At 40.2% G+C, this 17,608-nt stretch overlaps 1 protein-coding gene across 7 annotated transcripts in view; it reads left to right on the plus strand.

The window, feature by feature from the left end:
- Positions 1-17,608, plus strand: part of hook3 (hook microtubule-tethering protein 3) — a 144,946-nt gene that overhangs the window by 60,037 nt on the left and 67,301 nt on the right. For 5 of the 7 annotated variants that reach the window (XM_041194335.1, XM_041194300.1, XM_041194328.1 and 2 more), the window contains 5 exons: positions 634-716; positions 1,041-1,141; positions 1,702-1,806; positions 9,332-9,403; positions 12,780-12,916. In XM_041194335.1, coding sequence (XP_041050269.1) covers positions 634-716; positions 1,041-1,141; positions 1,702-1,806; positions 9,332-9,403; positions 12,780-12,916 — 498 coding nt within the window. Of the gene's footprint in view, positions 1-633; positions 717-1,040; positions 1,142-1,701; positions 1,807-9,331; positions 9,404-12,779; positions 13,646-17,608 lie in introns of those variants that run through there. The other 2 variants (XM_041194342.1, XM_041194316.1) reach the window with 2 other exon arrangements.

Consider the following 17,608-nt stretch of genomic DNA (forward strand, 5'->3'; position numbering starts at 1 on the left):
AGGAGGCTAAGCCAAACAGTGTGTTTATTTTTCCCAAAGATTACTGAAAATATGAGTACTGTGAAAGATTTATATTCTAGAAAAAGTAAAGTTGCAAAGGCATATTGGAACAATGGGATTGACATTAAAAAGGGAGAAACATGTATAAAGGAGCTGAGGTTGTGTAAGCAGAAGGCATTCTTAAGATCTAATAAGTGTGAAAAGCCTCCAGCCTGAAGTTATCAAGCTGGTGTGCACATGAACCAAAGCTAAGAAAACTCTCTGTGAATGCCCAGGGTATTGTGTACTTTGCCTGGGTCTGTTGAAATGTATTTGTTTTTACTGTTGCCTTAACGGAGATGTAACTGGGAGTCAGATGTTGAGTCAGAAGATATTCAGAACTGAGGGGACATTGATGTGACACTTTGCAGGGAAGTGTGTTCTATAATCAATATCTTTAGTTCATTATTTCTTCAACATATCAAAATATTTGAGAATCAACCCCTAAAATTGCTTGATTTTCACATGTTGAAAAAAACTTGCAATGAGCTTCTCATAGACCTTATTGCAATATATTTTAAAATCGAAATAATTGGTTTTTCAGCATCCAAGCAGTGTAATTTGTAAGTCTTGTCATTTTTTTGGATGTCTTAGGGAGAAACTACATGAAGCCCACACTGAGCTTCAGAAGAAGCGAGCGTACATTGATGATTTGGAACCAAAATACAATAACAGCTGTAAGTCTTTTTTCTTTTATAAATAAATCCACACATTAATGACTTTAACCATTTATCCTTGCTAACTTTATCAAAGAAATAACATCCTTAAAATGTTTACATACCCAAACTTGAACAATTGTTGTGATACCTATCTATCATATGGCATACTAATAATATATTTACCTGTCTGTACTGTTTCAGTATTGACAGTGCAGCTGTGCAAATTTTACCTATTATTGACTTTTGCAAGTTGCTTCTTTTTGAAAATTGCTGTAACTTTGCAATAATGTAAACTAATATCAATTTAATAAAGCTAATTCGACTCTCCTTTACCTTATACAGCTCAAAAGATTGAAGAGCTTCAAGAGGCCCTGAGAAAGAAAGATGAAGATATGAAGCAAATGGAGGACCGATACAAGAAATACCTAGAAAAGGCTAAGAGTGTGAGTGCAATTTCTCTGAATTTTCTTGAAGTTGTCTATCATAGAGCTATCTGAAATAATTTAAAATTATTATTATTGTATTGTTGATTGTTGATTGAAAGTTTATTTAGCACAAGGTGTTAAAAATCAGTTGTAGTTTAACTGTGAATCACCATTAAAATTAGAATCAGTTATATTGACTCTTGGGAAACCCATGTTCACTAATACACAAATGGCATGCCGTAGTGACAGAAGGAATGAAAGGTCTTGAGCCACAATGGTGTGTTAATGTGGAGGTAAAGCATGACAGATAGAAGGATTGGCAAAGCCAGTGGGATCAACAAAGACTGCCAAATATATGATTATGTAAGGCTTGCAGTGGAAAATTGTGGCTTACATAGTCATCAGTGCGCCAATCTACCATGAACCTATGCTGTCTTTGTTGTTAGCACCACCATCTTTGAGTATGATCGTTTCCCTGAACTATTTCTTGAAGTTTTCAGTGTTCTTACTTGTTACTACACACACAGTTATGTCAATAAATAAAATGTGCTTTAACATAGCTGTCCTCTTTTCTTTAGGTTATCAGAACCTTGGACCCTAAACAGAACCAGGGAGCAGCCCCAGAAGTTCAATCTTTAAAAAACCAGCTGCAAGAAAAGGAGCGAATGTTGCATTCCTTATCGGTACGGTACTTAACAATTGTGGAGATTTTTAATTGTCAGGAAGTAAATTATTGCGTACCTTCATACATTTTCAGTTGTGTACACGGCAGTATATCTGCCAATATTGACTGTTATTACAGCAGCTTACATTTATATAGTATGTATAATGTAGCAAAATGCCAAGATGCTTCATTGTTGGAGATTGGATTCAAAAAAGAGTAGGAGACACATTTGGGTAAGTGACTTAAGTGATGTGGAGGGAAGAAATTTTAAGGCATGATTCTTGTTCTGGTCTAGCAACCCTATTCAAGAACCAAATCCAACTATGGTAAGTTGCAAAATTTATAGTTGATACCTTGTGGGCTAGCACCAGAACTAATAGAACTGTTGGATTGTCATAAAAATGCCAACTGGTTCACTAATATTTTTCAGGGAATTTGCAACCCTTACCTAGTCTGGCTTACACATGAAGGCTACACTACAATAATGCATGCATACTCCCTTTCTAGTGCCATTTACAGGCCAAGAACAAAAAAAAAGTGTTGGAAACAACATGGGCAGTTGAGTTCTGAATAAGCTTTACATCATTTATGTACAATATGTGAAAAGAGGTTATTGGTGAAGCAGAGTTTGGAGGTGATGGACTGGATTTGAGATTTAAAACCTAACAAGGAGCAGCAAGACATTGGGGATATTCAACTGTAAGACTGAGTATGAGCAGGTATCCAGGAAGAAATATGTTATCGGGTAAAGCGTGGAGCTTTTAAAAAGGACAAAACATTATGGCTTTGGTTAACAAGCATCAGCAAGTTCTGACTTATTACTTTATGTTGGACAGACAGTGACGGGTTGGGGTGATATTACAAAATAGGGTCTGCCTTCTCTGACTCACTGCTGTTGGTTCCTTCGTTAAGTGTTCTGAGCATTTTATTTTTGTGGGAGTTTGATCATACTGCCCTTTACCTACCTAAATGTGACCTCAAGCAGGCTTGAGTGTCTTCTGCGTGGATGCCTTTCATGCACAAATTTTTGATGGCAAAACTTTAAGACTAGATCAAGCAAAATTTGTTTGTCCTGTGGAACTGCTTTATTCTCCAGTAAGGTGATTGAATGGAGTAATAGGTATGAGTAAATTCACAGTGCAATTGATCCAGCTGACCTCTATATAATGAAATAAAAATACTGAACATACTTGGCTTAACCAACTTGTGTGGGTCATCTTGTTTGACTTAAATAGGCTCATCTGTATCCTGTTTTTGAGTCACTCTTTGATATCCTGATTTTTAAAAGCCTTTCCCACTGAGTCAGTAAGTTTATCCCCCTTCAGTGACCAAAGGGTTTCCTTAAACAATGGTGGAAGATAACTTTCTGAATGTCTAACTACAAAATCACTTGTTCAGCCTCTGGGAGAAGAAAAATTTGGTGTATTATATTTTTCATCTTGGTGCATCTTTTGTTCAAGTCGTGAGAATTAATTTTATTGTGAGATTATTTTTAAAATGACGTATTTAAAAAATGTATTTTCCAAATCATTTTTGTGGCAAAATAGCAAAAAAATACAGAAACGTGACAGGTAGTGAAGCACTATTGCCAACATGACTATGCCTGTGCTTGTGGAGAAAGCATTGAAGTATAGGATATAGATGATGAATTAGAGGAGGTTTCATAAATTTCTTTTGACAAGTTAAATTATTTCTAAAAAAACTGACATAATTTCTTTAATTATAAATATTTTTTGCACAGTGAAGTGATTTTAAAAAATTATATCTGGTACTGTGCTGAACCTCAAAGAGTTGCTGCTGATATGATGGAACTCCCCATCAAATCAATGGATGAACTCCAGTTTGTACCGGTGTGCTGATGGGAGAAAAAGCTGATCCTGGATGCAGACATACAGTCACACATTCATTCAGACCATCTTGATAGATTTGCTGCTGTTGACTGTCTCTGACCATGACCTTCCAGGTGTTGCAATATTTCAAGGTATACTTAAATGTGTCTTTTTAGCATTTCATCTGTCCAACTCTGTTGGGATATTCACACTGTAGTTTGCTGTATAAGTTGGGGGATTCCATAATCATGGCAAATGAATGACATGTTCGGACCAACCTGAACGATTTTAATCATGGCCTTAATTCCAGCTATACTGCAGCAGTTAAGGATATCATTGTTAGGCAATCTGACTGTTACTTTGATGCCAGTGATAAGTTGAAGACAGTGCAGTGGAAATGGGAGTTTGTTTGATGTGATATTGGAAACAGATCCATGGCTCCAATATACATAGTAAGCTGATAAAGACAATAGCTTGGTATATAGTGACTTTTATTGGCCGAGTTTTGCTGGTCCTGCCAATACAGTGAATGATTTTTTAAAATTTTTTATTACGGGATTTAGGCATCGCTGGCCAGGCCAGCATTTATTGCTCATCCTTATTTGCCCTTGAGAAGGTGATGGTGAGCTAGCTTTTTGAACCGCAGCAATCTCTGTGGTGAAGGTACATCCACAGTGCTGTGCAGGAGGGTGTTCTAGGATTTTAACCCAGCAACAGTGAAGGAACAGTGATATATTTCTAAGTCAGGATGGTGAGCGACATGGAGGGGAATTTACAGGTGGTGCATCTGCTGCCCTTCTCCTTCTAGATGTTAGTGATTGTGGGTTTGGAAGGTGCTGCCTAAGGAGCCTTGGTGAGTTTCTGTAGTGCATCATGTAGATGGTATGCACTGCCGCTTCTATGCATCAGTGGTGGAGGGGGTGAATGTTTGTGGATGGGGTGCCAATCAAGCAGGCTGCTTTGTCCTGGATGGTGTCAAGCTTCTTGAGTGTTGTTGGAGCTGCACTCATCCAGGCAAGTGGGGAGTATTCCATCACACTCCTGGCTTGTGCCTTGTAGATAGTGGACAGGCTTTGGGGAGTCAGGAGGTGAGTTACTCGCCACAGGATTCCTAGCCTCTGACCTACTCTTGTAACCACATTATTTATATGGCTAGTCAAGTTCAGTTTCTGGTCAGTGGTAGCCCCCAGAATGTTGATAGTGGGGGATTCAGCAATGGTAAAGCTACTGAATGTCAAGGGGGCAATGATGAGATTTTTTTCTTTTTGGAGATGGTCATTGCCCAGTACTTGCATGGCACGAATGTTACTTGGCACTTGTCAGCCCAAGCCTGGATTTTGTCCAGTTCTTGCTGCATTTGAACACGGACTGCTTCAGTACCTGAGGAGTCACAAATGGTGCCGAACATTGTGCAATCATCAGCAAACGTCGCCACTTCTGACCTTATGATGGAAGGAAAGTCATTGATGAAGCAGCTGAAAATGGTTGAGCTGAGGACACTATCCTGAGGTACTCCTGCAGTGCTGTCCTGGAACTGAGATGATTGACCTCCAACAACCACAACCAAGTTCCTTTGTGCTGGGTATGACTCCAATCAGCAGACAGTTTTCTTCCTGATTTCCATTGACTCCAGTTTTGTTAAGGCTCCTTGATGCACACTTGGTCAAATGCTGCCTTGATGTCAAGGGCATTCACTCCTATCTCACTTCGGGAATTCAGCTCTTTTGTCAATGTTTGAACTAAGGCTGTGATGAGGTCAGAAGCCGAGTGGCCGTGGCAGAACCCAAACTGAATGTTAGTAAGCAGGTTATTGCTCAGCAAGTGCAACTTGAGAGCACTGTTGTTGCCCTTTCTATAATTTTACTGATGATCGAGAGTAGACTGATGGGGCGGTAATTGGCTGGGTTGGATTTGTCCTGCTTTTTGTGCACAGGACATACCTGGGAAGAGTTGTTGCTAGTGGAATCGCTTGGCTAGGGGCATGACAAGTTCCGAAGCACAAGTCTTAACTACTATTGCTGAAATATTGTCAGGGCCAGTAGTTATTGCAGTATGCAGTGCCTTCAGCAGTTTCTTGGTATCACGTGGAGTGAATGGAATTGGCTGAAGACTGGCATCTATGATGCTGGGGATCTCCGGAGGAGGCTGAGATGGATCATCCACTCGGCAATTCTGGCTGAAGATTGTTGCTAATGCTTCAACCTTATCTTTTGCCCTGATGTGCTGGGCTCCTCCATTATTGAGGATGACGATGTATGTGGAGTGTCCTCCTCCTCCAGTGAGCTGTTTAATTGTCTATTACCATTCACGACTGGATGTTGCAGGACTGCAGAGCTTAGATTTGATTGGTTGTGGAATTGCTTAGCTCTCTCTATCAATTACTGCTTATGTTGTTTGGCACACAAGTAGTCCTGTGTTGTAGCTTCACCAGGCGGATAACTTATTTTTAGGTATGCCTGGTGCTGCTCCTGGCATGCCGTCCTGCACTCTTCTTTGAATCAGGGTTGATCCCCGGTGTGGTGATGATGGTAGAGTGGGGGATACGCCGAGCCATGAGGACATTGTGTTTGAGAACAATTCTGCTGCTGCTGATGGCCCATAACGCCTCATGGATGCCCAGTCTTGAGTTGCTGGATCTGTTCAAAATCTATCCCTTTTAGCAGGGCGGTAGTGCCATGCAACACAATGGAGAGTGTCCTCAATGTGGAGACAGGACTTTGTTTCCACAAGGACTGTGCGGTGGCCACTCGTACTGATACTATCATGGATAGATGCATCTGTGGCAGGCAGGTTGGTGAGGATGAGGCCAAGTGTATTTTTCCCTATTGTTAGTTTCCTCATCACCTGCTGCAGACCCAGTCTAGTAGTTATGTTCTTTAGGACTCGGCCAGCTCGGTGTGTACTGGTGCTACCGAGCCACTCTTGGTGATGGCCATTGAAGACCCCCACCCAGTGTACATTCTGCGCCCTTGCCACCCTCAGTGTTTCCTCCAAGCATTGTTCAACATAGAGGAGTACTGATTGATCAGCTGAGGCGGGATGGGGGGAGTGGTGGGTGGCATGTGGTAATCAGCAAGCGGCTTCCTTGCCCAGGGTTGAACTGATGCCATGAGATTTCATGGGGCTCAGAGTCGATGTTGAGGACTCCCAGGGCAACTCCCGACTGCACACGACTGCCACTACCTCTGCTGGGCCTGTCCTGCCGGTGGGACGGGACATACCCAGAGATGGTGATGGTGGTGTCTGGGACGTGATCTGTACGATATGATTCTGTGAGTACTACCGATTATTTAGCAACAACCTGATATTGTAAGACAGCTCTCCCAATTTTGGTGCAAGCCTCCAGATGTTGTTAAGGTGGACTTTGTAGGATTGATGGCTGGTTTAGCAGTTGTTTCCGGTGCCATGGTCAATGTTGGGTGGTCCATCTGGTTTCATTCCTTTTTATTGACTCTTTAGCCATTTGATGCAACTGAGTGGCTTGCTAGGGCATTTAAGAGTCAACCACATTACTGTGGATCTGGAGTCACATGTAGGCCAGACCAGGTAAGGATGGAAAATTTCCTTCCCTAAAGGACATTAGTGAACCAGATGGGTTTTTACAGCACTGGTTTCATGGTCATCATTAGACTTTTAATTCCAGATTTTTATTGAATTCAAATTTCAAACCTGGGTATTATCCTGGGTCTCTGGATTACCAGTCCAGTGACGATACCATTATGACACTGCCTCTGGTCCCTTTGTCTTCCTTTCTGGCATTCTGTGAAAGCATGCTATCAAGTTAGTAGAATTTGGGTGATCCTCAAATCAGAATAATTCAGTTTTTTAAAGTCCCCTCTGCTTTTATTATCTCTTCTCTGCTTATGCCAAGTATCTTAAATCTCTGATTAATCCTCTGGTCACTTCTGATCCTTCTGCCATTAAAGAAAAAGGTTTCTCCATATTTCTTCCATCAAAACACCTTATAATTTTGGACACTTCTGTTACATCTCTCCTTAACCTTTTCTGCTCTAAAACAAGAATCCCAGTTTGTCTAGTTTCCCCCACATCCCTGATTCTTGTAAATCTCCTTGGTATCTTCTCTAAGGCCATAACACCCTATGGTGCCCAGGAAAGTGATTTTTTTTAAAGATTTAGCTGGCTGACTTGTTCTTGTACTGCATGCCTTTTTTTTATAAAGCCAAGGTTCCTGTATTTTTTTAAACAGCCTTATAACTTGTCTACCACTTTCAAAGATTTATGTATGTGAAGCCCCAGGTATCTGTTACTGCATTTTAAAATTGTGGCATTTAGTTACTGTTGTATCTCCTTATTCTTCCTTCCGAAATGCATCACTGCACACTTCTCTGCATTACGTTTCATCTGCCATGTGTCTGCCCACTCGCCAATCTGTATGTGTCCTCCTGAATTCTGCTATTATCCTCCCCTTTGTTTACTACATTTCCAGTTTTTTTTGTTCTCTGCAAACTTTTAAGTTATGCTTCCCACATCCAAGTCAATGTAATTAATATGTATCAAATGTATCATCTGTATCAAAAAGAACAGTAGTGCTAAATATCTGAGGGGACAGCACTGTATACTTCCCTCCAGTCTGATGAACAGCTGCACTCTCAGCTTTCCAGTCATTGCCACTGCCTCTTTACTCCCATAGTCCTCAATTTGCTAATGTCTTTTGAAAGTCTACGTACACATCAACTGTACTGTCTTCGTCAACTCTAATATTTCTTCAAATATCTCAATCAAGTTTGTCAGATATAATAATAACCACAAAATCTTTTGAAATTGTCCAACTTCCCAGAATGCCTTCTGATTTTGCCTTCTGATTTAAGGCTAGTCTAACAAATGCAAGGTTTCTAATCCAGTTTTTTTTAGTTTTCCTTAAAAGCTGGTATTAAATGCCTATATTGAAAAGTCCAAAATTCTTCAACCTCAACTGTGAATTCCAAGGCATTTTTCCATAGTCACAGCTAATGTGAACATCTTTTCACTTACATTGAACCGTGTCAATTTAGACATTTGATTTTGCGAGTTTGGATAAAGCTTTGTAGAGGTTAGTAAATTGTATGTTCCAGTGTGTATCCTTGTTGATCAGACCAACTATGGAAAGGTTTGAGCTCCAGAGTCATCATCCTCAATTTATTGATCTGTATTAATGCCATTCAAAGGTAGCAGTAATGAAGGAGTGCTGCATTGTCAGCAGTACCATAATTTAGACAATGAGGCTGGTTTGCACGTTCATGTTTAAGATCTTATCTTACTGTTCAAAGAGTAGTCTCTTGTTGTCAACATTCTTTCCTCAACCACCACTTCCAACAACAAAAAAATGAGCTAATTGTTCATTTATTTCATTGCTGTTTGTGTTATCTTACTATTGGCAAAATGACTTCTGTATCTGCCTATATAAATTGTTGTAGTTCAAAAACAATTATTGGTGAAGCAGTTTGAAACATCCCTAAATATATAAATAGAACCTATTTTATTTTCTCCAAATCTTATTATCAATTGGGTGAACCAGAAAGATACTTGTATTACCTATCAGTGATTCTCTTGTGGAATATTTTCTATTATTTAGTAAGTTATGTTCAAGATTAATCCACTCTAGGCTATTGATTTATCTTTATTAAATAAACTTTAAAGACCATCTGAGTTAGACAAAAAAATTAGTGTTTTTGGACTAAAATGTGTTTTTTTTCTTTTGAATCATTTTGCTTTTAGAAAGAGTATGAGAAGACAAAGATTCAGAGAGATCATGAGGAGAAGCTGATTGTTAGTGCATGGTATAACATGGTAAGAGTACAAAAAAAATTAAAATATTCTTGGTAAGCAAAATAGTCCTAGAATTTAATGTAGGAAAGTGCAGGACCAGAGAAAGCTCTAGTTTGTGCAACTTGTTCTAAAAACCAATGCATCTCAATTGCCCACAATTTCAAATGTGGTATTTATTTTGACTTTCCCTTGAAGTTTGCCACACCTGGCTTACTGGACAGTCCATTCCATGCTTTCATCACCCTCTGCACGGTTTCAAAACAACTAACTGCTCACCTTCCTTTCTTCTAAGCTTGAACCTGTGTTTCTATAGTTTGAGACAATGTCAAACATGTTTTCAGAATTTTATTTAGTGATTTTTATTAATAAAAATCTTGACTATACCAGGAGTAAATAATCTGAGGCTCCACAAACTCTTTGCATAGTTCAGATGTGTTAAGATAGGCATCAGTTTGATGACCTTTTCTGACCTGTCTCCAGTGCATCGACCAGAATTCTACATAGTGCTCCAATTGTGGCCATTACGGTGCCTTTAACAGACTTGTTATAATCTCCTGGGATTTATGATCTATCCTTCTGGCTACAGAACCCAAGATCCAGTTCGCTTTCCTTACTGCTACTACACACTGGGCAGTTCTCAAAGTGTTATGGCAACGTACTGAATCAGAGGAGACAAATGATTGTGGTGCATTGAACTGTGTCAGAGTAATAGGAAATGAATAGTGGGGCACCATAAAATTCAGTGCTGGCATCTTTGTTGATAACAGCGAGCAGTCCACAAATACCCCAAAGCATTCTGTGTTCTGTTCTGTAGCCTAGAGATGCTTAACCTACATTCCTACTGTTCTTCCCTAGCCTCTATACCTTTCATTGTTGCACATCCAGTGCTGTGTGTCACTCATCTATCCACCTCTCCTAGCTGTCCAGGTCCCTTTGCATTTGGTTTGCCTCTTCCTTATCAAATAAATATCCTGTTTCCCAATTTATATAATCTGTCAATTTAGAAAACATTTTCTATCTCCACCTGCAAGTCATTTATGCAGTGAACACTTGTTCTGCAATACAGAAATTCACAAATGTGAACAATATCACAAAAAAAATTTCTATCCATGTTTGTAAATATTGTATTTTTATTTGAAACACTTAAGATAGCTGTGTGCAATTACACTTATAAGTTAAAAGGTCTAATGTACCTGGCCTGATCCTAGCATTGAACATGCTCTGATTGTAGGCCATCGATCAGAAACATAACTGGACCAACCAAATACTGTGGCTACAAGAACAGGTCAGAGGCTGGGACAGTAACTCACATCCAGACCCCCCCAAAGCCCATCCAAAGTTCACAGTGCAAAAGTCAAGAGTGATGGAATACGCTTCACTACCTGGATGAGTGCAACTCCAAAAAGTTTGATACTATCCAAGACAAAGTAGCCCACTTGATTGGCACTCCATCCACCACCTTAAACATTCAATCCCTCTCACTGATGCATGGTGGCAGCAGTGTGTACCATCTACAAGATGCACTAGCACAAGGCTCCTTCAACAGCACCGTTCAAATCCAGAACCTATACCACTTAGAACAAAGGCACCAGGAGCTTGGGAACATCATCACCTACAAGTTCCCAGTCACTCATCCTGACTTGGAACTATGTCACTGTTCATTCACCATCGCCAGGTCAAAATCCTGGAACTTCCTCCCTGACAGAATCGTGGGTGTACCTACAGCACATGGAGTGAAGCAGTTCAAGAAGACAGCTCACCACCTCAATGGCACTTAGGGATGGACAATAAATGCTGGCCTTGCCAGTGATGCTCACATCCCAAGAATGAATGAATAAATAAATAAGACCCACCACCTGGCAGGACCTAGCATAGGTGAACTGGTGAGAAAAGTGGCACTCAGCTAAAGGCCTGACCTCTGGAGAATAGCTCTTAGAAAGCCATAAAGCTGGAAAATTCAAGAGTCAGCTGAAAGTTTCCCTACCTCCGAATGAGCTGCCAGACTCACACTCAAATTCTCAGATAAAAGCAAAAAACTGCGGATGTTGGAAATGCAAAACAAAAACAAAATTACCTGGAAAAACTCAGCAGGTTTGGCAGCATCTGCGGAGAGGAACACAGTTAACGTTTCGAGTCCGAATGACCCTTCAGAACTAAGTAAACATAGAAAAGAGGTGAAATATAAGCTGGTTTAAGGTGGGGGGTTGGGGGGGGGTGGGGTCGGGGGGGTTGCAGGAGTAGAGCTAGATAGAGGGCCAGTGATAGATGGAGATAACCAAAAGATGTCACAGACAAAAGGACAAAGAGGTGTTGAAGGTGGTGATATTAGCTGAGGATGTGCTAATTAAGGGTAGAAAGCAGGACAAGCAAGGTATAGATAGCCCTAGTGGGGTGGGGTGAAGGAATCAAAAAAGGCTAAAAGGTAGAGATAAAACAATGGATGGAAATACATTTAAAAATAATGGAAATAGGTGGGAAAAGAAAAATCCAAATAACTTATTGGGAAAAAAAGGGGGGGATTGGAAAAGGGGTGGGGATGGGGATTCCCACCTATTTCCATTATTTTTAAATGTATTTCCATCCATTGTTTTATCTCTACCTTTTAGCCTTTTTTGATTCCTCCACCCCACCCCACCCCCGCTAGGACTTGGGATTTACCTAGTTCTGTCGAAGGGTCATAAGGACTCGAAACGTCAACTCTTTTCTTCTCTGCCGATGCTGCCAGACCTGCTGAGTTTTTCCAGGTAATTCTGTTTTTGTCCTGCTTTCTTGCTTGTCCTGCTTTCTACCTTTAATTAGCGTATTCCTCAGATAATATCACCACCTTCAACATCTCTTTGTCCTTTTGTCTGTGACATCTTTTGGTTATCTCCACCTATCACTGGCCCTCTGTCCAGCTCTACTCCCCCCTGCCTTAAATCAGCTTATATTTCACCTCTTTTCTATGTTTACTTAGTTCTGTTGAAGGGTCATTCAGACTCGAAACGTTAACTGTGCTCCTCTCCGCAGATGCTGCCTGACCTGCTGAGTTTTTCCAGGTATTTTTGTTTTTGTTTCACTCAAATCCTCTGATCTGAGGAAAGCTCCACTGCCCCTTTAGCCCCAGGACCACCATAGGGGAATTGAAGCAGGAGAATGAGAACACCCCCTCTTCCTCACTTGCAAGACAAACTCAGGCTCTGCACTATCCCTAAGGGAAAAACGTCAGAAATCCTCGGATAGTCCGATAGAAATAGAGACCCAGCATTATGCATTTCCCCCTCTTTTCATTACTTTGTGCTCACAAGAAACACCTCTGGGCAGGAAATTGGTCTTTATCTGCTTCACCTTTGGATTTTTGAATGTGCCCTTGCTTGTATTAAATGGCTGTATTTGTTTATTTTGTTTCACTTAATAGGGAATGGCTCTTCATAAGAAAGCAGCAGAAGAAAGACTTGCCAGTACTGGCTCAGGACAGTCCTTCCTAGCTAGACAGAGACAGGCAACAAGTACACGGCGGCCTTACCCTGGGCACGTTCAACCAGCTACAGCAAGGTAGAAGGTACAGCCAATGGCTGCAGCAGCAATCATACAGCATATAATTTAAATAAGTATCTTCAGCCACTCAAACTTCGTCCTGTTCATGGTTGAATTTTTAAAAACTTTGCGTTAGTGTTTCTATTGAATGTATTGATTATTTAGCTCACGTATTAAGTTTTAAGCCACAAGTGTAATATAAAGTTACCAGTGGAATAAATGTTTGTTCCACATTCCCTCACTTGCATAATTTATTCAGCATTAGTGATCAGGAATACTTTCCTGCTCAGCTTTCAATTAACATACTGTATGGTTTAAAAGCAGAAAGTGCTGGAATAATTCAGTCAGTCTGGCAGCCTCTGTGGAGAGACAAACAGTGTTAATGTTTTGAGTCCAATGTGACTCTTCTTTGGATACTGCCAGACCTGCTGAGTTTTTCCAGCACTTTGCTTTTATTCCAGATCTCCAACATTTGCAGTATTTTGCTTTTATTATATGGTTTAATCCTTTCCTCCTATTGCTCATTGTCACTTAATATGTTTGTAAAATATGAACTGCTCCTTAATGTAGGAGATCACGAATAGTGACAAGAAAGGAAGTACGTGTTCAGTAATAATTGTACATGGTCTCTGCCTGACATGAGTTTGACTGGTCAAATGGCCTTTTCTCACTCCATATTAATTTTTTGTAGCCTTATCAGTTTTATGTGTGGGAAGACTATCATGCAGAAATAAAGCCATAAAGACATTTTTAAGAACAATTGCAATAATTAACTTCAGTTCATGCAATGAATTTAACACGTTTACAGATGCCCTTTACAGATCTTGGTCCCATGTCTTCCCATTCCTAAATGAAAATTAGATTTGGCCACTTCTGTGACACAGATCAACAGCTCAAAACTCCTACAATTAAGTAAATTGGCATTCTCATCAGTGTGACTATAAGAATGGCTTGGGATGGGAAACAGGTATGTTTCCACTTAATACTGAATTATGGTAAAGGACATATTGTCCCAAAGTAAAGGGAAACTATTGCCAATCGGTATTTGATGCTGACATTGCATTGCCTATCAGTAGTAGAAATGTCCTGCAGTATTTTGCAGTGCTGACATCTTTTACAATATTAACTAAAAGGTTTAAAGTAATAGTTAAAACATGCTTAGGCCTTTAAATTAACAATGTTGGAGTAAAAGTACAAACAATCACAGTTAGTTTGTGTCCTAATAAATTATGATCCAATTATTGGTGCTTACCAGTAGACCATTGCTATTTTTCGAAACTTTTGAGTCATATTGCCAAGTGTTCAAAGCAATTGCATGAGAAATTAATCACATACTATTTACTGCTAATTGCTAACTTTATTCAATTAATGATTTTCCAATATGCTAACCAAAAATCATGAATTCCCTATCAACAATGCAGATTCATAAAATTATCCCTGAAATGTTAAAGCTGTGGATATGAGAGCAGCTTTTCCTTCTCCAGATGGTATTTGTGTTTCACTAGATCAAAAGACCTCCTTAAAAGTGACAACAAATGAGGTTTACCAGCTTTCCAGATCTAATGCTTCTCTCAAACCTTAAAACCTACATTTATCACCCCAAGATTCAGTCGGTTTATCAATCAAATAACTCAGACTGTCTCTGCAGCTCTGCCCTCCTAAATTTCAATGGCAGTCTTCATCTTTCTGGCCCTCATACTCGAGAAGTGTCATGGCTGACAGGCTACTCCATTTAACTAATCTGCACTCCTATTAAAGGATTGTTTGTGATGCAATCTCTGGGAAATCATAGGAACAGTAGTAGGTCATTCAGCCCTTCAGCCTGTTACAGTTCGTGGCTAATCTCCATCTTAACTCCAACTACTTGCCTTGGTTCTGTAACCCTTGTCTAAAACCAATCAGTCTTAGTTTTGACATTTTCAATAGAATAGCTGCAACAGATCTTTAGGGGAGAAGGAATTGCTTTCTGACATTACCCTTGAGCATCTAACTTTAATTTTAGAGTAAATAAGTAAACCTATCTGGTTAACACTGTTACATTCAAGCAGCCTTGAACTGCATAGAGGATGAATTTCCGTGGGGATTCTCCCACTTATCTGTTGTAAAGCCATTTCTCCATGGTTTCTGACTCTTATCAAAATTACTTGTGCAAGTGAGCAACATGCTTGAGGGTTTGACTGAATAACCTACTCCTGCTCCTAATTTGTTTGCTTGTATGTAACTCAACATAAATTCCCCCTCAAGGATCCTAGGAGTAGAATCAGATAGGTCAGATTCAGATCAGAAAAATGGAGGTAGAACATTAGCTAGGGACATTGTGATAGACATGGAGTTACAGGAGAAGCAAAGTTTACAAAGTGTCCAGCAAGGGAAATTGACGGAGTTAAACTGTTTATACTTCAATGCAAGAAGTATTACAAACAAGATAGATGAGTTAAGGGCACAGGTAGACATATGGCAGTAGGATGTCATTGCTATAATGGAGACCTGGCGAAAGGAGGGACAAAACTGGCAGCTTAATATCCCTGGTTATAGAGTCTTCAGACAGGATAGAGTAGGAGATAAAAAAAGGAGGGGGATTAGCACTAATGGTTAAAGTATCAATTTCAGTTGTGAAAAGGGATGATATCTAAATGGGTCAACAAATGAGGCTTTATGTATTGAGCTTAGAAATAAAAAAGGGGCAGTCACACTACTGGGAGTATACTACAGACCCCCAAATAGTGAAAGGGAGTTAGAAGAACAAATATGTAGGCAAATTTCTACTTGTAAGAACAAGAGGTCAATAATAGTAGGAGATTTCAACTATCCTAATATCAACTGGGATTCAAACAATACAAGGGGCATTGAGGGAGAAAAATTCATGCAGTGTGTCCAGGAAAATTTTTTCAACCAATTAGTGACAAACCCAACGAGAGGAGATGCAATTCTAGACCTAGTCTTGAGGAACGAAGAAGGGCAAGTGGGTGAAGTGACAGTTGGCGACCATATCGGGGACAGTGATCACAATTCAGTTAGATTTAGCATTACCATGGAAAAGGACAGAGATAAGGCAGGAGTAAAAGTCTTGAACTGGGGGAAGGCAACTTTTGCAGAAATGAGAAGGGACTTGGCTGAGGTGGACTGGACAGCACTGCTGAGGGATAAAACAGTGGAAAACCAGTGGGAAACACTAAAAAGCAGGATCCTAATTGTACAAAGTAGACCTGTCCCCTACAAAAATAAGAACAGTACTGTCAAATCTAGACCCCTCCTGCTTGTCTAGAGGAATACAGGGGAAGATCAAACAGAAAAAGAAAGCATACGATAGGCACAAATAACTAAGCACTGCAGATAGCCTAGACGAATATAGGAAGTGCAGGGATGAAGTAAAAAAGGAAATAAGGAAATCAAAGAGAGGGCATGAAAAAAGATTAGCAAGTAAAGTTAAAGATAACCCAAAGACGTTTTATCAATACATTAATGCTAAAAGGTTAGTTAAGGAAAAACTGGGACCTATCAGAGGTGAATATGGAAACTTGTGTGTAGATGCAGAGGCTGTGGGAAGGGTTTTGAATGAATACTTTGTCTCCATGTTTACAAAGGAAAGGGAGGATGTAGATATAGTAGTCCAGGAGGAACACTGTGAGATATTGGACGGGATAGTCATAAAGAGAGAGGAAGTATTCGGAGGGTTGAAATCTTGAAAGTTGATAAGTCACCAGGGCTAGATGGATTGTTTCCAAGGCTGCTGAAGGAAGTCAGGGAAGAGATAGATGCTCTGAGGATGATTTTCCAATCTTCACTAGATACAGGGGAGGTACCGGAGGACTGGAGAAATGCAAATGTAGTTCCATTGTTTAAAAAGGGATCAAAGGAAATGCCAAACAATTATAGGCCAGTTAGTTTTACATCGGTGGTGAGCAAATTAGTAGAATCAATCCTGAGAGATAGGATTAACTGTCATGTGGAAAGGCATGGACTAGTCAGGGATGGTCAGCATGGATTGGTTAAAGGAAGGTCTTGCCTCATAAATTTGATTGAATTCTTTGAGGAAGTGACAAGAAGGGTTGATGAAGGTAGTGAGTGGATTTTAGCAAGGCATTTGACAAGGTCCCACATGATAGATTGGTCAGGAAAGTTAAAGCCTGTGGGATTCAGGGTAATGTGGCAAACTGGATTGGCTTTGTAACAGGAAACAAAGGGCAATGGTCGATGGATGCCCTTGCGAATGTGTTGCAAGTGGTGTTCCACAGGGCTCGGTGTTGGGACCCTTGCTGTTTTGTTATATATTAACAATTTGGACATGAATGTGGGGGGCACGATTGGGAAATTTGCTGATGACACAAAGATTGGCCAAGTAGTGAATAGTGTAGAGGATAGCCATAATCTCAAACGATACAGATGGGTTGGTGGAGTGGGCGGTAAAGTGGCAGGTGGCTTTTAACATAGAGAAGTGTGAGGTCATACATTTAGGGAGGTCAAGTAGTTACAGGGATTACACAATAAATAGGAAAGTGTTGTAAACTGCAGGGCTATGGGCCGGGTGCAGGACGGTGGGATTAGAAAAGGTCACCTGGGTGTCCTCGGGCTGGAATGGACAAGATGGGCCGAATAGCCTCCTCCTGTGCTGTAACTTTTCTATGGTTCTAATTGTGTCTTGAATTATTTTTGTAAACTTCCTGCACCAAGATAAATTTACTAAATTAATGGCAAAAATCCAACAGAATT

The sequence above is a fragment of the Carcharodon carcharias genome, chromosome 1 (assembly GCF_017639515.1).
Source record: "Carcharodon carcharias isolate sCarCar2 chromosome 1, sCarCar2.pri, whole genome shotgun sequence".
Lineage (NCBI taxonomy): Eukaryota > Metazoa > Chordata > Chondrichthyes > Lamniformes > Lamnidae > Carcharodon > Carcharodon carcharias.